General features: G+C 43.9%; 2 protein-coding genes across 4 annotated transcripts in view; both read right to left on the bottom strand.

The window, feature by feature from the left end:
- BUD13 (BUD13 homolog) overlaps nt 1-13,305 on the bottom strand; it is a 144,196-nt gene extending 130,891 nt beyond the window's left edge. Inside the window, exons 1-9 of one of the 3 annotated variants that reach the window (XM_027563660.1) lie at nt 13,117-13,305; nt 11,140-11,233; nt 9,235-9,319; nt 5,544-6,191; nt 3,543-3,841; nt 1,584-1,689; nt 1,084-1,222; nt 582-766; nt 258-339 (exon numbers count right to left, since the gene is read on the bottom strand). In XM_027563660.1, the coding sequence (XP_027419461.1) occupies nt 258-339; nt 582-766; nt 1,084-1,222; nt 1,584-1,689; nt 3,543-3,841; nt 5,544-6,191; nt 9,235-9,319; nt 11,140-11,233; nt 13,117-13,259 (1,781 nt within the window). In that variant the 5' untranslated portion in view covers nt 13,260-13,305. Of the gene's footprint in view, nt 1-257; nt 340-581; nt 767-1,083; nt 1,223-1,583; nt 1,690-3,542; nt 3,842-5,462; nt 6,192-9,234; nt 9,320-11,139; nt 11,234-13,116 lie in introns of all 3 variants that reach the window. The other 2 variants (XM_027563658.1, XM_027563659.1) reach the window with 2 other exon arrangements.
- Nucleotides 13,306-15,221: 1,916 nt separating this feature from the next.
- On the bottom strand, nt 15,222-24,243 carry ZPR1 (ZPR1 zinc finger). Its single transcript, XM_027563661.1, has 14 exons — nt 24,023-24,243; nt 23,678-23,839; nt 23,197-23,287; nt 22,755-22,825; nt 21,720-21,806; nt 21,451-21,573; nt 21,181-21,228; nt 20,938-21,004; nt 20,457-20,527; nt 19,673-19,762; nt 19,095-19,205; nt 18,328-18,414; nt 16,621-16,686; nt 15,222-15,831 (listed from the first exon to the last, which is right to left on the bottom strand). Exons 1-14 carry the CDS (start codon nt 24,191-24,193, stop codon nt 15,697-15,699), a joined length of 1,380 nt encoding a protein of 459 aa, XP_027419462.1. The 5' UTR covers nt 24,194-24,243; the 3' UTR covers nt 15,222-15,696.
- Nucleotides 24,244-24,929: the final 686 nt, after the last annotated feature.

Here is a 24,929-nt window from a genome sequence, read left to right as displayed (position 1 = left end):
CAAAAAAAAGGTATCTATCTGGACCACCTCGGTTATCTACCCAGAGTTTTAAAAAGCTTTGAAAAGGAAAAGAGGAGAAAGAGGAGTGTTATGAGCATGGGAAATGGGATTTGAGAAACAAAAGCAAGTACACCGCACGTTACTAACCTTGTGATTAGAGCAGAGAATGAGGCAGAGCGTAATGGTTTGAGAACAGTCAGGGAAGGTTAGGGTTACAAGGAAGAGAAAACAAAACTGTAGGAAATACTCAGGCTTACCTGTCCACTCCATCCCAGCGATACCCTGGCCAGATATTGAATCTGTTGGGAGGGGGTGCAGGGCCACTGTAGCGAGGTCTCACTAAAGATAGGAGAGAGAGAAAAGTTAGTTACCTGTGTAATTTAATTCAGAGCTGAATGGCAGTGAGGAAAAAAAAATTTTATACAGAAATCTCTGATCAAGTTCAACTTAAATTCCCAAATACAAAGAATCTGAAATTATACAGGAACGCCTTCTTTGCACATATTTATGAATCATCATTCTAATGATCCTCTCTCTTCACATACATCACCTCTATCTCTGATGATTCCCAGAAGGCTCACCTTTCTTATTCTTGTTCTCCTTGGCCTTATTCTTCTTGATAAAGTTGGCCATAGGGTCCCCCTCTCTTTCCTGTTCTCTCAGCATCCGATCCAAATCTTCATCATCAATATAGCGGGCCAGAGGCTTCTGCATTTCCTTCATTGCATCCTCCACATTTTGTTGCTGCTGCCGGGTCTGGGCAAGCCTGGACAAGAAGAACCAGGAGAGTCTGCTATCCTGTGTAACACCTCCACTCTTACACTGAGATGGACCATACTGCTACACGTGGAGAGCCTCCTCTTCCTAGCAGTCCAGGGCAAATATTGAAAAACGTGAAATTCCCAGAATACCAACCAGAAGTGTGAAATACGTCAGTATTGTAGGAAGCAAACTGAGCACAATGAAGTTCCCATTCCTGAAAATAGCTTTAAAGGCAGAACAATGAACTAATTGGTCAGGAGAGTAGAGAAATTGCTTCCTCCAGTAACTGCAGTCTTGTGTTCCTTTCAGTGGCTCTCTTACCCTTTGCCCCACTGAGCGTACAGCTCCTCTCTCTTTGAGTCCTTCTCTGCTTTTCGCCTCTGCTCTAAACGTTCCAGTTTCAAATTCCTCTTACGACCAGACTTATCCCGAAATACAGTTTCGGCATGTTGGAATTCAGCTGCAAAGGAAAAGTACACTTTTAAAGATAAACGAAAAGGTGTCAAAATCAGAAACAACATTCTAACAGCTGAAGTCAACCAGTTAGTGCTCTGATGCAGGATAAGAACTTTCACAGCCAGACAACAAGTAGTCCTTACCAACATCTAAGTGCATATTGGTGATGACTCTGAAAATTAACATTTTTTAAGAAGGAAAAGATCCACTTGTAGCCAATGAGAAGTTAAAACAAAGCAGAAAACCGGATTTGAAACTTGATAGCAATTAAAAATTTTAAATATCAGGTAAATTAGCTATATTTTTTTAAAAAAAAGTAAAAGCAACATAAGCCTCAACTGGTCTCTGCACTTTCACATTTTTACCTTCAAATGCCATGGTCTCTTGGTCCCGTTTCTTGAGCTCCTGCTGCTCTCGCTGTATGTCAGTTAACACCAACCCAGTTTTAGCCCCAGAATACATGTGTGCAGCCTATGCAATGGAAAAGGGAGCATCCAACATTAATGAGACAATGTGGCAACGGGCTCCATGGGTGTACAGTTATGTCTGAGGATCAGCAATTACCAAACCAAAAACGCTACCTTATATTCTCATTATCAACCACAGGATTGGCAAAATAGAAGAAATAAAACTGAATTTCATGGAAAATTAATAGTACTGTTAAGTTTAAGAGCAAACAGAAACACAAACCAACAATTTACTAAAGGGAAGGCTGAAAAAAGTGAAAGTTTTAGTCCTTCAGTCGTGTCCAACTCTTTGTGACCCCATGGACTGTAGCCTGCCTGGTTCCTCTGTCCATGGAATTCTCCAGGCAAGAATACTGGTGTGGGTAGCCATTCCCTTCTCCAGGGAATCTTCCCCACTCAGGGATCAAACCCAGATCTCCTACACTGCAGGCAGATTCTTTACCATCTGAACCAAAGGGCAGGCTAAGCATCTGTATTTCTGACTTTTTAGCATATAAACTGCATCCATGAAGACTCTCAGGTCACCTGACCAGAAACCTCTATCAAGCTCTGAGCCCTTCAGTAGAGCTGAATATTTCAGCTGAATCAACACTGATAAAATATTCCATTTAAATCACAAAGTCAAGCAAACCTATCAATTTCAAACCTGAAATTGTGGCTATATTTCAGGATAATGACAAGATATGACCAAATCCAAACTTTTTACTAAAACCCACCCTGTATCAAAATAACAGACCACCCCACAATCAATGTATACAAATTTTTATATCCTAATATCCTTAAGCAATGTGCTAGGTACTTCCCTGGAAGTCCAGTGGTTTTCAATCCTTGGTTCGGGAACTGAATAAAGATCCTGCATACCATGTGACATGGTCAAAAAAAAAACAATGTGCTAAATCTGATTAATATTAAATTGTCCATGGACTAAGCAGATACATAAAAATGTCACTGGGTCCAGCTGAAACACTGACCTCACTGCGCTCCCCACATCCTGGGGTTAGGGACTGCCTGTTCCACCCTACCAGGACCACACGGACTACAGAGGAGACTTACCTGAAAAGTCTGTGTTGGAGGTAACATGCACATCACAGGCTCTTTCTTAACCAACTCACTGGAATAACATTTCTTTTTTTTCTCTTTTTCTGTTTTTGGAATAACATTTCTGTACTAGTAGTGGTATTCTTTACAACACAATTACTTGGGGTTCATGTGGATTTTGTTAATTCAGCCTTCATCGCAGATTTAAAATAATACAAAACACTTTTCCCAGGCGATATGATTTTTAAAGTCGTTTTATATTTTAAATGCCTCTCTTTAAGCTCTGGATACAGAGACCTACAGTCCAAATGGCTTACACTAAATGCTTACTTTGTCCCAGGCCCTGGGCTAAGAGTTTTACTTACACTACCGCATTTAATTCTCAAAAGAACCTAAAGTATGTACTACTATCATCTACATTTTAAAGATGAAGAAACTGAGGCTTAGAGATATTATATATCTTGCTCAACTCTCACATAAGAAGTAAAATTCCATGTGTGATCTGTTTGACACGAAGTTCGTGCTCCTAACTCCACTCTGTGAACTACATTCTCAGTTTGTTCATAAGAAATAGGAAGTTTTGTTTAAACTATTAAAATGAGATTTGTGGAACTGAGAGAACATAAAGGCAGATGCTATTTAGGAAATCTGCTACTTGCAAGTTCCCCTGGGTTGAGTTAGATAGTCTTGCCTTCAGAGAGAAGAAAAGAGCTCTAGAGGTCCTGTGAGCTAGATTTCTCTGGCTTGGATCTCTGAGACCTGAACAGAGCTAGAAGATGAGTTACTCTAAACTAAGACATGGCTCCTGAAAGTTCTTACCTTCTTTCCCAGAGGCTGACTCCTTCGAGGTGGAGACAGATCAGAATCAGAAGATTTGGCCCTCTGCTTTCTCCTTGGTGGAGAGAGGTCAGAATCAGAGCTCCGATGCCTAGGTCTATTCCGCGGAGGTGACAGATCGGAATCGGAATCCTGGGGCCCTGTACTCTGTTTGTGCCGTGGAGGAGAAAGATCTGAATCAGAGGTTTTCCTACTGTCACCTGGGTAGGAAGAGGAGTCCAATGTGTGATGTTTCCTGGGTGGAGAGCCTGTGTGATGTTTCCTATGGGTGGGGGAAGAGCCTAGAAATTGAAGAGTAAAGATTTTAATCCCCTTGGCAAAATCTAAAAAAGAATGTACCAGGCAAATGTTCAACATTCATTTAGTCCTCTTGTGAGGAACTATCACTAACCTAAACATAAGCATAAATGACAAGGGAGAAGAGCAAAGTCAGAGATAACTTTTAAAACCAATGGGTGGGGTTCTATTCCCAAGTTACTAGTTACTGTGACTAGCACAAGCCATCTCACCATCCTCATCTGTGCCATATTTATCCACACATAGAGTGGCCAAAACAAACTGAACTCGGGGCTCAGTGGCGTTGTTAGTCGCTCAATCGTATCTGACTCTTTGCAACCCTATGGACTGTGGTCCTCCAGGCTCCTCTTCCATGGAATTTTCCAGGCAAGAATACTGGAGTGGGCTGCCATTCTCTTTTCCAAGGGATCGTCCTGATCCAGGGATTGAACCCAGGTATTCCACATTGCAGGCAGATTCTTTCACTATCTGAGCCACCCAGGAAGCCCTAGCAAGTTAAGATGACCTAGAATATATTCTGGGTTTCCCTGGTGGCTCAGATGGTAAAGAATCTGCCCAAATGCAAGAGACCCAGGTTTGATCCCTGGGTCAGGAAGATCCCCTGAAGGAGGAAATGGCAACTCACTCCAGTATTCTTCTGGAGAATTCATGGACAGAGGAGCCTGGTGGACTACAGTCAGAAAGAGTCAAACACAAGTGAGTGACTAACACACACACAGAGAATATATTCTGATGTCTTTTGACTAAAACATAACAATGTATTTGAATTGAAAATTAAAGCAGTACCTAGGGACAAAAGATGGAGCAAACAAATTTCATCACACAGGTGAGCTGTAGACATAGGCATCACAAATCACCTCCCCCAAAGGCAATCCGCAATATGTATCAACAGTCCTTTAAGCAAAGAACCCCCCTGAGCCAGTAAATAAATTTCTACTTTGTTCCCTAGGAAACGTATCTAGAAGCACTTCAACTCCCAGGAAGTCTATCTAGAAATAGATACAAAAATAATCCAGAACAGAGCAACTGTTTATGTATAAGGATGTTCATTATAGAATTACAGAGGAAAAGGTTTAGAAATAACCTAAAATATGCAATATTAGGGGAATGGTTAATGGAACACCAACAAAAATTATATTAACAAAGAGATATTTTATGACTCAGGAAAGATAATGCTAAGTGAAAAAAAGCAAGCAAGATTACACATGCAATATTTACTTACTGCCTAGACACGTCTCAACTACATCAAAAATGATTAGAAAAAAAGACTAAAAGAATATTGGCTACAAGAAAGAGACTGCCTCTGACTGGACAGAATTTTGTGTGATCTTTTTCTACATTTCTATACATTCCAAAGTTTCTGCAACAAACATGTAGTATTTTCATGAGGTGGGGAGAATGAACAAAAAATATATATAAAAACTTCTACCCTACTACTGTTAATTTTTAACTCTCCTCAGCCCAACCTCTCACTATTTCCCTCCAGTTTTTAAAACTCCAAAGCTCCATTCTCATTTCTAAAGACCATAAATACCTAGCAAAGCAACTAAAATAATCAAAAGAAAGCACTCTGGGAACAGGTCCCTCTCATGGACAAATGCTCACCTTTAGAATCATGCTGCTTATTTCCAATATGGGATGTTGCTTGTTTTTTTCGTGAAGGAGAGAGGTCTGAGTCATACTCATATTTGCTATTCTTTGGGAGTGATGGATGAGAAGGTCCTGGCCCCTTGCAATGTGGAGAAGTTTTGCTAGAGCTTTCTGGGGCTTCACTGCTTTTGGTTCTGGGCAGTGAGTGAGGAACATTAGCAGCCAAGTCACTGGAATTATGATGGGCTTTCCTGAGCTGTGATCTATCCACAGAGTCAAGAGTCCTTCTAGGTTGAGCTGTGTCAGGGGAGCAGTTACGGGCCCTTCTGGCAGGAGAGAGATCTGAGGAACTGTGGTAGGTCCTCCTAGGAGGAGATGAATCTGGGGTGTCATGACGGGTCCTCCTAGGAGGAGATGGATCTGGGGTATCATGACGAACCTTCCTAGGAGGAGCAGAATCCAGAGTGTCATGACGAATCTTCCTAGGAGGAGATGAATCCGGGATGTCATGACGGGCCTTCCTAGGAGGAGATGAATCAGGGGTGTCATGACGAACCTTCCTAGGAGGAGATGGATCTGGAGTGTCATGACGAACCCTTCGAGGAGGAGATGGATCTGGAGTGTCATGACGAACCCTTCTAGGAGGAGACGGATCCGGGGTGTCGTGACGAACCTTCCTAGGAGGAGATGAATCTGGGGTGTCGTGACAGAACTGTCTGTGTGAGGGTATATCTTCACTGTGGCCTAAACACAAATAGCAAAGAATCAGATTCCCACAAATGCTCTGTCATCCCTTTAACCAAAGTTTCAAAAAACACCCCAACAGGATACATCTCAAAACTACTAAGAAAGCCCAAAAGGTATGCACAGCTACTTCAGGGCAGTAAAGTAGCACTCATGAATATCCTAAGAAAAACCGCTCATATTTGCCTAACAGGTCATAAATCTGCAAGGCACTTTAAATGTAGTTTTCATGTTGTATCTTGTTAGGTAAGCAGGGCAGGTATCCTTGTTTTACAGACATGAAAACAGAGACCCTAAGAAGCTAAGTGGTTTCCTACCTAGGGGTCACTGCTACTAAAATGAAAAGACAGGCTAGAACCCCAACCTTCTAATCCCAATCCAAAGCTCTTCCCCAAACCTTATTTGTATGGAATTCTCCACGAGAAGCTCCCACTGATATCTAACTTAGGCAATTCAGTTTGCACCCACTCTTCTCTCAAAAGGCAAACTGAATAATTCCGTGCCACATCAAAATGAAATCCTGTGAGCTATTTAATCCATGCCATTGTGCTCCTTATTAAAAGCAGCAAAAGCACCAGAAAGAAGGAAGGATCAGCACTTTACTGATCACCTGCTACATGCCCATGTCTATACAGATTATTTCATTTAATTCACACAAGCAGCTTAGGAGATAAATATTGTTCTCCTCTTATTATAAAGAAGCTGATACTCAGAAAATCCAAGTAATTTGCCAAAATAATACTGTTAGTAAGTGGTGAAATGAATATCCAAACCAGATCTGTCTGACTCCAGAGTCCACAAACAATCTTTAAAATGGAAACAGTTTGAGACTTTTGATATTCAAAGACATAACAGAATGAAACATTTATAGCAAATCCAGAGAGTAACAAAATCCAGTTTCTCTTCTCCTTCTATCTCTTATCACTGAGCTCCCTAAGCAAATATAAACAACTAAAAGTTGGGTGGGAGTCAATGAATATTTGTTAATGGGTGAATTAAACAAGTCACCTCCTTTACTTTGGAGAATAGGCTCCTCTGACCAGAATCCACCCCTCAAAGAAAAGTAATGATATATGTAGGGTGTATACATGCGAGTTAAGTTGTTTCAGTCATGTCCGACTCTTTGCAACCTTATGGACAGCAGCCCACCAGGCTCCTCTGTCCATGGGATTCTCCAGGCAAGAATACTGGAGTGGATTGCCATGCCCTCCTCCAGGGGGATCTTTCTTCCTGACCCAGGGATCGAACCTGGATCTCTTCTGTTTCCTGCATGGCACGAGGGTTCTTTACCACTTGCATCACCTGCGAAGTACCTGACAGTAAATCTAATCCACATGGTTGATAAATCCCATAATATTTATAAAAAGCTGGAGGTATAACCCTCCCAGACTTCAGACTATACTACAAAGCTATAATAATCAAAACAGCATGGTCCTGGCGCAAAAAGAGGAATATAGATCAATGGGACAGAATAGAGAGCCAGAGATAAACCCATATACCTATGGTCCATTAATCTATGACAAAAGAGGCAAGAATATATAATGGAGAAAAGACAGCCTCTTCAATAGGTGGTGCTGAGAAAACTGGACATGCACGCAGAACAATAAAATTAAAACATTCCCTCACACCATATATAAAAATAAACTCAAATGGTTCAAAAACCTAAATATAAGCCCTAAAACTACAAAACTAGTAAGGTTAAATATAGGTGGAACATTCTTTGACATAAATCATAACAGTATTTTCTTGGCTCAGTTTCCTTAGGCAAAAGAAATAAAAGCACAAATAAACAAATGGGACCTAATTACACTAAAAGCTTTTGCACAGCAAAGGAAACTATCAACAAAATAAAAGACAAGCTTATGGAATGGGAGGAAATATCTGCAAATGAAGCAACCAACAAAAAATAAAACCCAACCCAATCAAAAAATGGGCAGAAGACTTAAATAGACATAATTCCAAAGAAGACATACATATGGCTAACAGGCACATGAAAAGATGCTCCACATTGCTAATTATTAAAGAAATATAAATCAAAACCACAATGAGGTATCACCTCACAGCTGTCAGAATGGTTATCATCAAAAAGTCTAACAAGGGAATTTGCTGGTGGTCCAATGGTTAGGACTCTGCACTTCCACTGCAGGAGGGCATGGGGCTGGTCCCTGGTCAGGGAACTAAGATTCTGCAAGTCATGCAGCATGACCAAAAAAAGGAATACAACATATTATTTAAAACAAAAAAGTATACTAATAAATGTTGGAGAGGATATGGAAAAAAGGGAACCCAAGTGTAAACTGGTGTAGTCACTATGGAAAACAGTATGGAGGTTCCTTGAAAAACCAGAACAGAACTACCATGGGATGCAGCAATTCCACTCCTGGGTATATATCCGGGAAAAATAAAAACACTAATTTAAAAAGATATATACATCCCAATGTTTACGGCAGCACTATTTCTATAGCCAAGACATGGAAACAACTCAAGTGCCCAGCAAGACACAATTTTTGGTTTAAGAAGTTGTGGGATACACACACACACGAATATTATTCAGCCGTGAAAAAGAGTGAGATATTGCCATTTGTAGCAACATGGATGGACCTAAAGAATATATACTAAGCGAAGTCAGACAGAAAGATAAATATTATATGACAGAACTTACATGTAGAAACTAAAAAATAACACAAATTATAACACATATACAGAACAGAAACACAGACACAGAAAACACACTTATGATTACCAAAGGGGAAGGGGGAAGGAATAACTTAGGAGTATGGGATTAACATATACAAACCACTATACATAAAATAGATAAGCCATGAGGAATTACTGTACAGGCCAGGGAACTATATTCAATATCCCAGAATAACTTAAATGAAAAATTATCTAAAAATACATATATACACATAACTGACTTTGCCACATACCTAGAACACAATACTGTAAATCAATGATACTTCAATTTTAGAAAAAAGAAAAAAAAGATAAAAGTCTTCCCCTATTAATGAGAAATTCAGATTTATCTGTTACTGGAACTCACTCCCCAGAAGCTTCCATTTAGCACTGGAACGAAAGGCTTCCATCTGCTTTACCTCTTCTGGCCGCTCATCCACAAACTCAGCCACCTGTGGAAGTGAGAACAACATTTTAAGGAAATCCACAGGATCCAGCCAAGTAGCAGTGCTATCTGAAGAACCTGAAGCTATGACTATTCCACTCCTAACAATACATGGCTCACAAAGACCCAAAACAGCCCTGAAGAAACAGATAGTGGTCCTCAGTTACATGTGCTCCATAAACATGTGAATGTCACTGAATGGTTTAATTATAGATCTTTCTCTGACTCATCAATTTCCCTCCAGATGTTCATTTCTTTTATTACAAACCTTTTTATTAACCCACCTGGTATAACAGCTGCCACTCAAAGCTAAAAGCTAAACTCCTTTTACCCGTTTACCACTCCATTCAGGGTAAAAACACAGGCAGGGTTCCTGTCACACTTACCATTCATTAAAGAATTTGGACTCCTTATGAAAGCTTTACTGTAGATCACAATGATAGTTTTTCTAGGATCCCACCAAAAGAAGTCATTAAAATGTACAAAGACTCATACAATCTTTAAGGGATAAGACCATATTTCCTATCACCCAAATTCCCAAATAAATCTCGAATCTTCCCTACAGTATCCTTGATAAATGATCACTCATGTAGTCCCTCCTGACAGAACCAATTCACTGACAGGGAACTCATGTTACAAGGCGGTCCGCTGCATTTGGGGGTTAGAAAGTTCTTAGTTGTATTGGACCCGCATCTACCTTCCTGTAACTTCTTTCTGTCGACCCAAGTTCTGACCTCTGATGCAAATGATCCTCTTTCCACATGACAGACCTGCAACTATGAGCAAAGCACTGCTTTGTGCTTTACTTATATTATCTCACTCCATCTTCACAAAAGCCCTGCAAAGAAAGGCTCCACATTACTAAGAGCAAATTATGGCTCAGAGACGTAACTATCTCCTTTCCACTTTGTTTCTCAGCAATTCTGAGCAAAAGTCCCATGGCCATACCAATGCTAACTTATTTACCTCTGCTTTTGACCACCTAGCTCTTACTTATCCTTCAAAACTCAATTCAGATATCTCCATCCTTCAAGCAATCTCCCATTTTCATGGGCTAAAAAATGTGCCCATTGGGTTCCAAGAGCATTTGGCATGCATGTGAGAGGCTTCCCCATTGGCATAGCTGGTAAAGAATCCACCTGCAATGCAAGTGATGCAGGAGACACAGTTCAATCTCCAGGAGGATCCCTGGAGAAGGAAATGGAAACCCACTCCAGTATTCTTGCCTGGGAAATCCAGGGACAGAGAAGCCTGGCAGGCTACAATCCATGAGGTCACAAAAGAGTCAGACACAACTTAGCGACTAAACAACAATAACGTATGTGAACTATATCTCCGACATTCACCATATTGCTGAAATTATTCGAATTCAGTCTCCCATTCTAAGGGTATGACCTCTAAAGTATAAATACTATACTCTATTAATCTACATATCTGCTATACCTAGGCAAACGTATACAATTTTAAAGCTTAGTTGAATCAGTAAATAAAAGAAGTAAATAACATTTCCTTTCATTGAAACTGAACAGTGTTTTTAAGGTAAGTTGCAACAAATTGAACCATGGCTAATTCTAATCAGGACTCTTTATCACTGACACTGAGGAATCCTGTCTCTCTGTGATCAGTTCCCACTTCTAGGCAGATGGAGCCCTCCATATACAAAGACTGTATATAGGCATCATCAAAGAAAACTATTTTAAAATAGCTCCTGGAAAATGTCACCTCTTCTCTGACCTTAACTTTCCTCCTTACTATCTACGCTGCATTGGGAGTCGAGATTAAGAGGCTTGCATTTCAAAGTCCTCAGAGCCGCAAAAAGATACACACCACAGGCAAATCTCCATCATCTTCCTCTTCCTCCTTTTCTGCTTTAGTGGTTGAGATAGATGTCCAGCTCACGTCATCATCCACAATTCGCATTCTAAAGATGAAAAACAAAAGACCAAAAAAAGAAGAATCATTCTTGGATAACAGCCTACAAACATTCATCTGTGGTTTTAGGCTAAAGTTCAAAATCCTATAAGATCCTATGGTCCATTCTTTGCCAATACGGCCAATTTCATCTCGCACCACTGTCTCCTCAATTCACTACTCACTAGTCATCTTCTGATGCCTAGAATGAGCCAAATTCCTTTCCATATCAGTTTCACATATTTAGTTCCTTCCCTCTGCCTAACCTACTCTTCTTATTCTTTAGTGGGAAACTCTTTGTCATTCTTAAAAGCCGAGCATATATATAAATTCCTTGAGCAGACCTTACAACACTACTCCCCTTACCTCTCCCAACTAAGAATCCGTTACACATTCTTGGAAATAAATCAACTAGTTGCATAATTAGTTGTTTAAAGACTGTATCCCCATTAAACTATAAGCTCCATCAGAGTAGGGACAGTGATACCTCATTCACAGTGATATCCTCACTGTGATAGACGAAGTACCCAATAAATATTTGTTACATGGATCAACTATGGATGAGTCCAAAGAATAATGACTGCCATGATGTAAACCGTTATTATTAACAGTTATCATTTGAAAAGCCAGATGACTAATCACAACAACCATTTAATGTAAGTGATATAATTCAATATTACTCTGACTTTAAAGATGAAAAAACTGAGGCTGAGAGAGATGAAATACCTTGTCCAAGGCCACACAACTCATGAAGTGGCACAGCTAGGACTGAAAGACTGATCAATGTTACTTCAAAGCTCAAGACAATGTCACTGCAAGGCACTGCCTCCAGGAAATCCACACAAGTCAGAGGGGTCAGAAGACAGCAAGAATAACACAACCACCAAAGAGTTAACTAACTAAACCGGTTAGTTCTTTGGAACTATTTGACTTTACAGGGTATATTAGTTTCTTAGAGCTGCCTAACAAAGGACCACAAACCGAGTGGCTTAAAACAACAGAAATGTATTCCCTCTCAGTACTGGAGACTTCAAGTCTGAAATCAAGGTGTGTGCAAGGCAATGTCCACCAAGAAAGGCTCCAGGGTAAGATCTTTCCTTGACTCTTCCAACTTGTGGTAGCCTCTGTCAGCTGCATAAATCCAGTCCAGCCTCAGCCTCCCATCTTCACCTGGGAAGTTTTCCCTCTAAGCCTGTTTCTGTATCCAAATTTTTCCTTTCTTAAAAGGACACCAGTTTATACTGGACAGCTTAACTAATTATATCTGCAAAGACTCTACTTCTAAATAGTGTCACATGCTAAGGTTCTGGTTTGGAGGAGAGGGACAGTACTCAACCCAGTACACTAGGCCACGTAAGTTTTCTCGTTTGAAAAGTGGAGATAGCAAAAATATCTACTTCTTAACACTGTTATGACTCTTAAATAAAATCATGTCTAAAGTACTTACAATGTTATCAGGCACTGACAAGAACGGTATAAACGTTAGTTGTTATTGGTAGTAGCAAGAGTAACAGGAAGTGAGCATAGGTCGCGACCCGAGTCCTTGGCTTAGGAGAACCCGCACGGGCAGGTTCTGGGCCGCTAATATACCAGCACAGAGCCTTTGAATTCGTTTCACGTTTATTCTCAGGATACAATATTCACTCTCTGCGGGAGAACGGGATGCCACAAAGGCGGGAAAAGACTAAAACAAGTTACAACCCGGCCTGAACACACTGGAGATACTGCCCAGGGGCGCGAGCAGCGGCCTGAGAGGGCTCTGAGCGCAGGCAGGGTCAGGGTCAGGGGCGCGGGGCCGCCGGCGAGGAGCCCAGCAAGAGCCGGGCCGAGGGCGGCGCGGGAAGGTGAGGGGCGGTGGGCCGCGCGGACCCCACCCTGCCAGGGCCAACTCACCCCTTGCCGCCGGCCCCGCTAGGCTTCGGCCGCTTTTTGCGACGCTTGCGGCCGGACTCAGGGCCCCCGTCGACGCCGCCATCTGCCCCAGACAAGTATCGCTTCAGGTACTCGGCCTTGGAGAGCGGTGGAGCTGCCGCCATGGCAGCGGAGGGAAACGGGTCAGGGCTGGGGACAAAATTGTTGAACGCGAAACGGAACAGCAACGAGCTGCGGGGGGGCGGGGCCAGGACCGGAAGTGACGGTGTGTTTGGAAGTGCTGGGCAGACATGTGCGAGTCTCAGAATCTTGGAGGACTGAAGAACAGAAACACGCACGCTTCCGGGGCCCACTCTACATCCCCTCTGACCCGGCAATTGTGTTTCTTCTCTTCGTCCTTCCATCTGCTCAAACAACTGTGCAGCAAGGGCTGTTGTGGTCGCGAGGATACATCCATGACTCCAACAAGACTTATGACCCCAGCAGCTTCAGAAGCACCAGAGTAGTTAACGAACGTGGGCTCTGGAGTCGCAGCCCATCTACGTTTGAGTTCTGGCTCAATAACTTGCTAACTGTGAGAGGCCTGGGGCAAGTTGCTTAACAAAATGGGGATAATAATGACACGGAACTCAATGATTAGGTGGACTAAGATAATATTACTATGCAAAATGCTTCAAACAACAACTGGCACATTGTTTTTAAGTAATTTTTATTAATATGTTTAGGAGGAGAGGAATCTGTTTTAAGGGGCTTTCAAGAGACGAATTCAGGATTCCAAACCCAGTATAATTATGATGAAAAATATGGTAGTTTCTAACCTATGTAACTTACCCGCATTTGATACCGGTTGTCCCCAGATTTTGTGCAAACTCTTCCCAATGAAAAGAACCTAAATCTATTGATGTTTTCAGCATGGCAAGAGAGAAGCTAGAGACAGAGTCAGACACAACTGAAGCGACTTAGCAGCAGCAGCAGCAGCAGAAAGAATGAATTCTAACACACAAGTTTGGAAAGATTTTTCTTCTTGAGGTTTTAAGAGCTGTACTTGAATTATCTCATTTAACCCTCACATTTCTCACATGGTTTTATTACCTTTACCTTACAGATGAGAACACTGAAGTTTGGAGAGATTAAGTTGCCCAACTTCACATAGCTAGAACATATGACCCTTGGGATCAGAGACTAAAAAAGTGGGGTGCAAGAGGTAATCCAAATTTTTTGAAAAATAAGTTAGTTTGTGTAGTTTATCTATCTCACCATATGCTCAATTTTTTGGTCACTGTTTTAAGAGATATATATTAGTCAATATATAATGAGGCATTATTATACTTAATAAAAACACGTATCTTGGGACACAGGTTCAAAAAATATACATGATAGAACAGGTTTGAGATTATGCCCTGAGGCCTGAACTTTAAACCACTGGAATACTGAGTGGTCACAGCACAGGCCCAGGAAAACAAGGCTGAGTCTCTTAGGGCCTGTGAGAAGGGGGCACTGGATTGATAGGGCCTCACTAGCTGGAAGGCCCCAAAGGTCCATTCACAACACCACCTCTGCATCTAGTCCACTTTAGTGTATCTCCAGCTGAACTCCACAGCCCCGCGTCCTCCCTGGTGTCAGTAGGCACTGGGCAAGTCTCACAGTTCTGCTCCAGGCATGTTACCACTAGAGTCCTCTCAACCCAATCACCTCCTGCCCATTTCTGTCTTCAGTTCACCTCTAACCATTCTACTCACTACCAAACCTTAGCCTAACAAGACCAAGCTCAGGTCTTAAGCTTACCTCACAGGGCTCAAGGATCAAATGAATTTACAACCAGTGGCATGGCCAAAGAGGGGCATGGATTCAATCCCTGGTTGGCCCTTTCTCTGAAGTTCCATCTAATGAGGCAAATGCCCTGACCCCGACCCGTTCTGTCAACTCTCCCCACTACACTTGAAGCTCCATGAAAGCAGAGCTTTATTTTCTTCAGTTCTATGATGTACCTGGCACAAAGCAAACACTCGAACATCTACTGAAGGAGTGAATGAAATGCTAGCTCCACTCCCCAAGTTACAGTTGCTCCACTAGAGAAAATTTCCTCAGGAGGTTGAATTCTACCAGCACATCAAACAAGGACAGAGTGAATTCAGAGGCCAGTGCCACCATTTTAATGAGAACTTCTTCACCTGTCCTAGACTCCCTCCCCTCAGGAGACTGTGTTGAAAGTCAGTATTTTATATACCCAACCCAACTCCCAAACTCCAGATGTAGATGTCTTCCACTTTCTCCCAACTCTTCAGAGTTCCAGCCCTATATAAGAGAGCACTGTGTGGACAGAGGGTAAAGACTTGAAACAAGTGACAATGACACGCCTGATGGTTCATTTCTGGGTTTCTTTCCACGCCAATTCAAATCCTTCAAAGTAAGGTCAAGTAACCCAAGAGGTTTGTATTTCCATCACAAACTGTTCAGAAAGTGTGCCCAGATCTCCGACTTAGACCGGGTGTCCTCCCTGCGCGGGCAAGGCCTCGTAGGGGGCAAGTCCAGCCTTTTCCGAAAGCAATAAATAACCCCGTCGTCTGAGTAGCACTGGAGGCTGGCCGGGAACCACCACTGCTACCGCTGGGCAGGCAGCCCTGTCTCATAGCCCTCTGTCTTCATGTCGTTGAGCCCCAGCTCTTCGTTTTGGTCAAATGTGCGCTTATAATGCTCCACCTTCATCTCAGGGTCATCTTCAGGTGCATACACATTCTGCAAGGCCAAGGACAGACCATCAGTGCCTCTGCCATCCTCCCATCCCCCCTCCCCCTGGCAACTTCCAAATTTCCACTTTACCAAGACCTTAATGAGTTTTTATTCTTTTTTTTGCCAAGCGGCATGCAGGATCTTAGTTCCCCAACTAGGGACTGAATCCATGCCCCCCTGCAATGGAAGCACAGAGTGCTAACCACTGGACCACCAGGAAATTTCCTTCATTGTTTCAAAGGGCCTTCAACACCCAACAACTAGGCTCAACTCATGGGCCTAGCAACAGAGCTCACATGGGCTGGGAGTGGGACTGCAAGGAGAACAACTTTCTATCTGCACCTTCTTACAAAGAAGGTAGCATACTCTTAATTGTGGAGCAATCTTAGAAAAGTTTTGCCTGATCCATAATAACTACTCAAACTACTTAAAGTTACTATCAATCACCAGAGTATCTCCCTTGTCAGCTTTAAGTTTCCCACCTTGGCCTCTGGATGAGGCACCACTTCTCACTCTACAGCCAGATTTACAAAATGAAAACTCCATGTTGTACTGAGAGCTGGGACTCCAGCTAGACTAGAGGAAGAAGGAACCTGGGAGTCTCCTTTTTTCCCTCTTGACACACAGTCCCTTCTACCTCCCCCCTTGCTCCCTTATGTTCCAATTTCTGCTAGAAGTTTCCCTGATAAAAGGCACTCATTTAGAATTGAGTGTCTCAGTTTCTGGAGAAGTGATATATATTTAAGGAAGATCAAAAAGACATCTCTATGAAATACCAGGGAAGGTCTACTGTACCTGCAAGTAGCTGTTTCCTGCCGGATCATCCATAATAAAGTGAGCCTTCAAAATACCCTCAAGGATCTAAAGGAGACAGAATTCAGCATGATCGTGTAAATCTTACATAGCTCCTTGCAGGAAAAGAGCTGTGTCTGCCAGCCTAATTTACAAGCAACCTAATTACACTACAGAATCCCGCAGAGTTTTAAGAACTAGTGAAATGAAGGTACTTCTAGAGGTGGAGTAGAGAGGATCTAAAATAAGAGTCTTTGACAGTTGTTTAAAAAGCATCCCTATGTCCTCTCTTACCCCAAACAGATCAACAATTGTCCTTCCTCCATCCCAAGAGCAGATAGAGGATGCTGTGGAGAGGTGAGCACAGAGCACTATGGCCTGGGGGACACTGACCCAGTGGAGGGTAGACAGGAAGGCATCAAGAACAGGAAGTTAAGTGAAGGTAGCCTTACTGGAAACATACACACCCCCAGTCCTGTTCCCACACTGGGCTCTCAGAACACTGCCAGCCAAGCCTTCACCCTCAGGCCAGGAAATGGAACACGCACTGCTGGGAATCTGACCAGCCCAAGAGGAAACACTTAACAACTCAAGCATTGGAGTCACCTCAACAAAATGGCTAAGCTGAATCCCCTCCAATGACCCAATGTCAACAAGACTCACCCCACTCAGGTGGTTTAGTCCTCTACTTTTAAACAGACAACCAATGATTACCAGACATCTGAGCAAAGCCCCTAACACTGAAAGACAGAAATCAAATGGGAAAAAAAAAAAAAAAAACTTGGGAGGAAATGGAACCTATGCAAGGAAAATTAAACATAAGAAAAAAATATTAATATTCTCAAAGAGAAAAAAATACTACCTCCTTAATACAACAGGATGCTATTTAAAAAAAAAAAAAAAAAAAAAAAGCCGGCAGAAAGTATTGAAAGACCAAAAAAAGCCACTTGGAAAATCAAAATGTCAGTGGAAATGAAAAACTCAATTAAAGGGCTGGAAAATTATTCTCCGACAGTAAAGCAAACATAAAAAAACAAAAATAGGACCAAAAAAAAAAAAAATTACAGACAACCAGACAAGTCAGTCTAACATCCAAAACACTGAGATAGAGATCTCAGAAAGAGAGAACAGAGAAGAAGCAATAGAGCGTTTTTATAAGCTCCCTAGAACTGAGCCACATGACTTTCCAGATTTAAAGAACCCACCCAGTGCTTAACAACAATGGTTGAAAACTGACCCACACCAAAGTACATTCTGGAATTTCACATCACAGGAGACAGAAAAGTATCATAAGATAGGTCACAAACAAAAGATCAGGAAGCAGAATGCCTTCCAACCTCTCAACAGCCAAACTGAGAAACTGAAAGACATTAGCAGGAAATTGGAAGACTTTAGAAATTCTGATAAAAAATTATTTCCACCCAGAATTCTATCCCCAGCCATTCAGCTAGTACAAGAGTAGAATAAAGAAAGTTTCAGACATGCAAAATCCCAGGAATTCTACTTCCCATGCACTTTCTCATGATGCTACTGGAAAAGATGCTCTAACAAAAAAAGGGAGAAAACCAAGAAAGGAGATGGCGCGGGATATCGGAAACAGGAGAATTCGCAACATGTTAGATGTTGATATGTGGCAAGAAGGGGTGTGTAGCCTCCTGCTTGTTCACTGGAACCCCAGGACCGTAAACACTGGCCAACCAGTCCTCTCACCTGGTCTAACTTCTGACTAAACTCCTGCAGTTTCTCCGTCTGGCCAGGACTGGAGCTGTCACCCAGTGTGAAAGGGTTCTTGGTTACCTGTAAGAAATGGCATCCAAATTGCTAGAATACTGGCTCACCGTTTGTTAGGTTTAACCATAAACCTGATGGAGGCGGGGGGCTGGCGGGGAGGGGTAGAGACCAGGGATGCCCGCTGGGGAGGTCTGGTGTCTGTTTATTCTACACCACCTTCTGACCTAGGCAGCCACTCCTAAGACTGTGTGGATTAATCTGCCAAAGTGATAATGGGCAACATGAAACAAAAGCTATAGAAAGGTTCTTAAATATGAACTCTAGTCCTTGTCTGAAGAAGCACAAAGTAAAGCTCAATTACAAAGACAAAATACCTAACAACTGAGAATTAAGTGAAATGATTCACTAAGAGAACAAATACATGGGTTACGTCAACACATACATATACATGTATGTTCAGGAGTTTCAGGCACTAAAAGGGCCCTCGTCCCCCCATCTTACAGTGAAATAAATGACTTACTCAAAACCAAAAAATATCTAGATCAGCCCAGAGTCAGGCCTGAGATTTTCCACTCTGAACTTTCCATAAACTTAATGTCATAATCCAAAATAATGTTTAACTCAAATCAGCTTAAAAAAAAGAAACCTCGGTTATCAGCTCCAAAACCCAGGACCTTTGAAGCCTTCGAGCCCGTTCCCCCTCAGCCACACTGTGAAGCTGCATGCGCTGTCCTCAGGGCACGCACCAGTTCCCGGATGTCTTTCAGCATCCCCTCCAGTGTGGTGAACTTGCCCCCGAGGACAGCCATTCCCAGTTCAAATTCCAGCTCTGGGATTTCCACACTGCATGTCTCAGACTGCAAGGTGAGAGATCAAATTAGGCTTTAAATCAGGAGCCCCTGGAGAAAGCTAACCAGAGTCCTCCTGCCAAATTAATACTACCAGTAACAGTTTGAGGACAAAGTCAGCTGTCCCAGTTTTCTCTGAATCTTCGATTAAAGCCAGACTCACTCCTGAAGCCAACTTTAAAAGGGGACATTCTGAGTCATGGCTCCAAGCTGGCAGGCATCCTGTCATTAAAAGTCCAGAAACAAGGGCCCTTACAGTCACTAGAGGCAAAAGGCTGCCAAGTCATCAGAAAGCACTCCTGAGTCACCTTCTGAATCTGCACTTCCGACCATCGATTAACTCTACTCAGGGATCCTCAGACCCAAGGGAATAAGGAGGTACCTCACAACCCCAGGACATGATTGGGCGAAGACAAATTTCCCCTTGACACAGAGCCATGTGTGAAAGAGAGTCACTTCCCCATGCAGGCTGTCACCTTGAGCAGATCTCTGGTCATATCTGAGGGATCGGTGATGTGGAAGGTGATCCTGGTGCCCAAGGGCTCCACAGCTCCTCCAGATTTCACCTGCACAGATGGTAACAGCATCAGCAGCGTCAGCAGCAGCAGAGGAGACGCATCCTCACCTAGTGCAGGGAGTCTGGGGAGGGGGAGGGGACAAAGGCTTGGACCTCCACTCAGGCCCACTACTGGTTTCCAAGGACGGTGCCTTCTATACCACAAGGGCAGCAGTCATCCATGATGAAATCAGGGGGAGCTGGCCAGAAGCAGAGTGCCTAGCACCAGCAGCCTGCCAAAACATACCCCAGATTGCCAAGAAACTGAATTCACCTTGAAAAAAATGACTCGAGGTTGAAAGGGACTTTAGCTGCATCTAATGGGTAGATCCCCTTTATAGTTTTTCTGGTTTAAGAATTTAAAATGTATGCTTGAATACACTCAGGAAAAGGGAATTTACAACCCTCCAAGGCAGACCGCTCTATTTTCAGACAGACCCAGAAAGCTTTTTATTATTAAGCCAAAATCTGCCTCCCTGTACTTTCACCCCTCTGAGAGATGAGTCAAAAAATAGGTCTCTCTCTTCCATATAACTAACTTTGAATGTCTTCAACAAGTTATATGCTATTTCTAACTTTTCTCCTCTAAGCTAATTTCTAGTTGCTTCAAGAGCTCCTCACCCTAAGTAGCTTTAGAAAGGAAGAAAGTTCAATAGGGGTTACCCTCAAGTTAGGCTTCTTCCCAAATGACGAAGCCCACCCACCTCGTTGGTCCGATGGCCGCAGTTCTCGCAGTTGGTAGCCATGATGATAACCTCCTTAAAGTGAGGGATTTCTGGAAGAGGGAATTAAGGAAATCTGCTTCCAGGAGAGCAAGACCACCCTCTGGGAAAGAACAAACCCAAACCTCCCACACAAACAGATGCTGGTCCCAGGACTGCAGGAAACAGATCACAAGCCTACATCAGACAAGCCTCCAGAAGAGGCCAAGGTCACCACCCACAGCAATCCCCACTCATCAATGTGTGACAACATGGCTCAGACCACACGCAAGAGCCTAGAGACCATGGCCTAATTCTCTCTTTGAACCCAAAAGCCAAAGTGCACAGTCTCATCAAAGGCAACATCCTCCTCATCACTCAGAATAAAGCATATGCTTTCTTTGAAGGAAATATTTTCCAGACTGAGTATAATGTTCACGCCTGAGTCAGATGAAGAGCAACCCAACGGCCGGATGAAAGATACGAACTAGCTTCATGTTAGTCTGGGCTGGAGCATTGCATTCTGGGCAATTTGTGTTGAACTGGAGCACCTGGAACACAACACGGGGATGCAGGGTGAGCCCTCCCAGGCAGGGCAACCCTGCTCAGGCTACAGGCATTCTACTGGAACGCTGGCAGCCACCCATGTTGCTGGTCAGGAAGAGATACTGAACGGTATCAGTCTCAGCCCACCACTGCTTCCTCCACAAGAGCCAATGTGACTCACTTCGTTTCTGATATCCTCCTCTTCTGGCTTCTCTTCTGGTGCCTCTGCCTAAAGCAGAAGAGAAGCAAATCAAATGTTGGCACACGGACCTCAGCCTCCCCCGGAGGGGAGAGAAAATGCTCTGGCTTGCTTATGTCCCCTACCACCTTGTGGGTTTTAACAAGGAAGTCAGAGAGCAAAGCCCTAGTCAAGGGAAGTACAGAGCTGACGCCAAGTAATCCAGAGTGCAAGGTAATTCCAGAGCATTCTTCGCTTCTTCAATGCACTCACCTGGAGCCCCAGCATCTCCTCTTGCTGCAGAGTCCGATTATAGTGTGTGATCACCAGGGCATCATCTTTCCGGGGAGCATGTGGGTTTTCCACAAAGCTGTTCCCTGAGGGATCATCAATGATCTAACATGGGTAAAGAGCGAGCAGTTACAACAAGAAATCACATACAATCCTCCATCTAACACTGAGGCACCACGGGAAGATCTCAGACAGTCTTAATGGTCTCTCCTCCCCTAAGTTTAGGGCACCTGGAGTCCCTCAATACTCACTAATGTGAAAGGAGAGGCCACTTGCTTTAGCTCTTTCAGTTTGGCAATGAATTCATCAATTCTTTCAGCCACAGCTTCTTCGTTCGCCTGACAGGTACAGAGAGTAGAAGATCAGCCCTGGTGATAGAAGTTATGCCCCCATCACGTCCAACAAGAAGTCACAACTCATCTTAGTGTAACTGAGAACACACTTGGGCTTCACAACAAGAAGTAGTAAATAAGGACGTCCCTGGGGGTCCAGAGGATAGGAATCCACCTGCCAATGCACAGGACATGGGTTCAGTCTCTGGCCTGGAAAGATTCCACATGCTATGGAGCAACTAAGCCCACGTACCTAGAGCCTGTGCTCCGCAACAAGAGAAATCATTGCAATGAGAAGCTTGCACCGCAACGAAGAGCAGCTCCCACTTGCCACAACTAGAGAGAGCCCACGTGCAGCAGTGAAAACCCAGTGCAGCCAAAAATTAATTAATTTTAAAAAATAAATAAGTAAAAGTAGCAAATAAGTTTGAAGTTTGTGGGTGGTGCCAGACAAGTCTCCTTTTCTCACTCATTCAGCTATTCAGTCCAGGCATTTGTGCCAGGTAACCGACAACAGTAAATAAGCAAGAACCCTTTCATGGGGCTCTGTTTAAGAAAACTAGAGACTTATCTGTCCACTTAAGAAGACAGATGACTGAATTTTTAATTATATTATTTCATATATATATATATAGATATATATGATGTCATAATAAATATAAGACACAATGGAGCACTCAGGAAGCACAGAAAAACCCAAGGGTGTTAGGGAAGGCTCTTCAGAGGTAAGGGTACAGTGTCTGAGAAGAGGCCTCAATGTACAGTGGAGGAGGGGAAGTGGAAAGGACAGGGGTACAACACATGTAACATCCAGGCAGCTATAGCATCACCATTCACTTCCCCTCAAAGTTCTCCAACATTCAGTCAGAAACAGTTCAGCCACATGGGAAGGAGAACAAGTATACAGAAAAAAATTATCCCCTGAGCTGCTGCAATGAGAAAACCCCAGCTCACCCTTCGAGTGGGCTGATCCTGCTCCAGGCCAGAGATAGCACGGCTGATCAATCCTTCAACAGTAGTCAGAGCTGGTGAGTAAGAACAAAAGACAGGTCAGGCTTCGCTTTGCCATCAAATGCCGGTATGACCCTGGGAAGTTCGCTGAACCGTCTGGCCCTTGACTTCATCTATAAAATCAAGGAGGCAGGGAACAAAGTTCCATTCACCTCTAGTTAAGAGTGATTATTACAGACAATTTTTTAATAAGTACATCACAGTGTTACTATCACTATATACTACCTTAAGCTACTTTATCTAAGCTCTCTTAGGTTAAACCAATGAAGATCAAGGATGTGGCCAAATCCATACATAAGCCACTACACCTGGCACCAAGACTTTTGCAAGACAGTAAGATTCAGGCCAGGCATGAACAGCACAAACACTCTGTTCTTAAATATACCTCCTTTCTGGCTGAAGGCAGGAATTTCAAAATCCAGCTCTGGGATCCTTGTGGTGGCAGAGTCAGTCTTCACTACTTCTCTGTCCATGTCCTGGGCAGAACGAAAAACCTTCAGTCTACAGAAGTTAACAATACAGGAGCCCCCAGCCCAGCTGTTTTCTTTCTTCTCCCTACTAGGGGCAGTCCAGACTGCTCCTGCGGAATAGCACCTTGATGTGAACCAGCTACCCAACTGGTTAGAGTACTATTCATAAACTACTGCTCATTTGATACCTTCTGATACTACTGCTTCATTTGATACCTTACAAAGCATGTTCACAAGTCTTACCGCACCTGAGCAGATGATGGCACCAACGCCATTTTACAAAGGAGGAAACTGAGGCTTGGACACTTAAGTGGATTTATTTGAGGTCTGACCACCTGGACCGAAGCTCCGACTCCAGTCCCCAAGCTTTCCCTAGGACACCAGGGCCCCTCTCACCTCCTGAGCCCTGACAGTCAGAGTGTAGCGCACTCCCTGGTCCTGGATCCTGCCCGCCGACTGGATCTCCGTGTTGTTCCAGCCACAGTGCTCGCAGGAAAAGGAGCTCACGATTATTTCTCTGAAGAAGGGGATCTTGGTGAGCAGGAGGCGCGTCATGCCCTGAGAAAGCAGAAAACAGTTAAGGAGAGTACCAATGAAACTCCCAACCCCCCATCTACTGAGCCCCAAGCTCTGCCTCGCCCCCAGGTCCCCAGTTGGGCCAGCCTGGCAGGATCGCCGACCCCCGCTCCTCCCCGCCTCTGCCCAACCCTCCAGCCGCCCGCGGCCGCACCCCCGTCTCACATTGCGGTAGCAGTTCATACACAGCGACTCGATCTCAGTGGGCTGCTGCTCCTCGTCCTCAGCACTGATAGGCCGGAACAAGTGCCCCGGCCCGGGATCCCGAGCCGGGGCGGCCGAGGGAGCGGCAGCCGCCGCCGGGAGCCCAGGCTCCACAGCCCCACCGGCCGACATCACCACGCGAAGAACAGGCCTCGACTTCCGGCTTTTGCCTCCCTCTCTTGGCCCCACCCCTTCCTCCGGCACTTCCGCCAGCTATGCCCACACCCTCCCGCCCCCGCCCCTTCTTAAAGAGGCCTCGGACTCCTCTCGGTGACGTATCTGGCCTGGTTTCCAGTTGCCGGATTATTCGGTCCTGACTTGTGAAGCCTGCTGGGTCCAGGCTTTGCCTCCACCTCAATTCCGGCGTCACTGCCCCCAGGGCGTCCTCTCAGACCCTGGGCAGTTTTATTGATCCTTTGCAATAGCTCCGTAGCACAAGGTTCTAACTATTTGTCCACAAGTCTAACTACAAGAGCCTTTACCACAGGGGCCTGGCCATCCATAGGTATCCCCGAGGAGGTGCACTCAGACCTGGATTTGCTTGGATCCACCTTTGGGCCACATGCTGCATCAGCTCTAGATCACCCTTCCTTAGTCCCTTGATCACTCTCTCCCTATCTGTTCTTCTCACTCCCTATTTCTATCCAGGTAAACCCCTGCCCAAATTCCAGCCTCAAATACTCCTGCCCGGTCATCCCCACCACATTGGACCTCAGCTGACTCACCCCTCCTGGTTTCCCAACAGCCTGGTTTCTTTGGGGGGTAAACTTTCCCTGGACACGTTTCCCCCAGTTCAGTTGCTAAATCGAGGGTGTCATGGGAGAGGTCCAATCTGCAGGCTTATGAGGCCAGACTGAGGTGGGGTTCA

Source organism: Bos indicus x Bos taurus, chromosome 15 (assembly GCF_003369695.1).
Source record: "Bos indicus x Bos taurus breed Angus x Brahman F1 hybrid chromosome 15, Bos_hybrid_MaternalHap_v2.0, whole genome shotgun sequence".
NCBI classification, from domain to species: Eukaryota; Metazoa; Chordata; class Mammalia; order Artiodactyla; family Bovidae; genus Bos; species Bos indicus x Bos taurus.
This window is presented reverse-complemented; position numbering and strand designations above follow the sequence as displayed.

Bases quoted from the DNA above. Each gene is read 5' to 3' on its own strand.
- ZPR1 (XM_027563661.1), bottom strand. From the start codon at position 24,193: ATGTCGGCCGGTGGGGCTGTGGAGCCTGGGCTCCCGGCGGCGGCTGCC. The intron at 16,687-18,327 runs GTGAGAGGACTG...TGTCTCCTTTAG, and splicing joins TTAGTCAGAAGTTAGACCAG to ATCCTTGAGGGTATTTTGAA. The intron at 15,832-16,620 runs GTACAGTAGACC...TTGGCCTTGCAG, and splicing joins CAGGAAACAGCTACTTGCAG to AATGTGTATGCACCTGAAGA.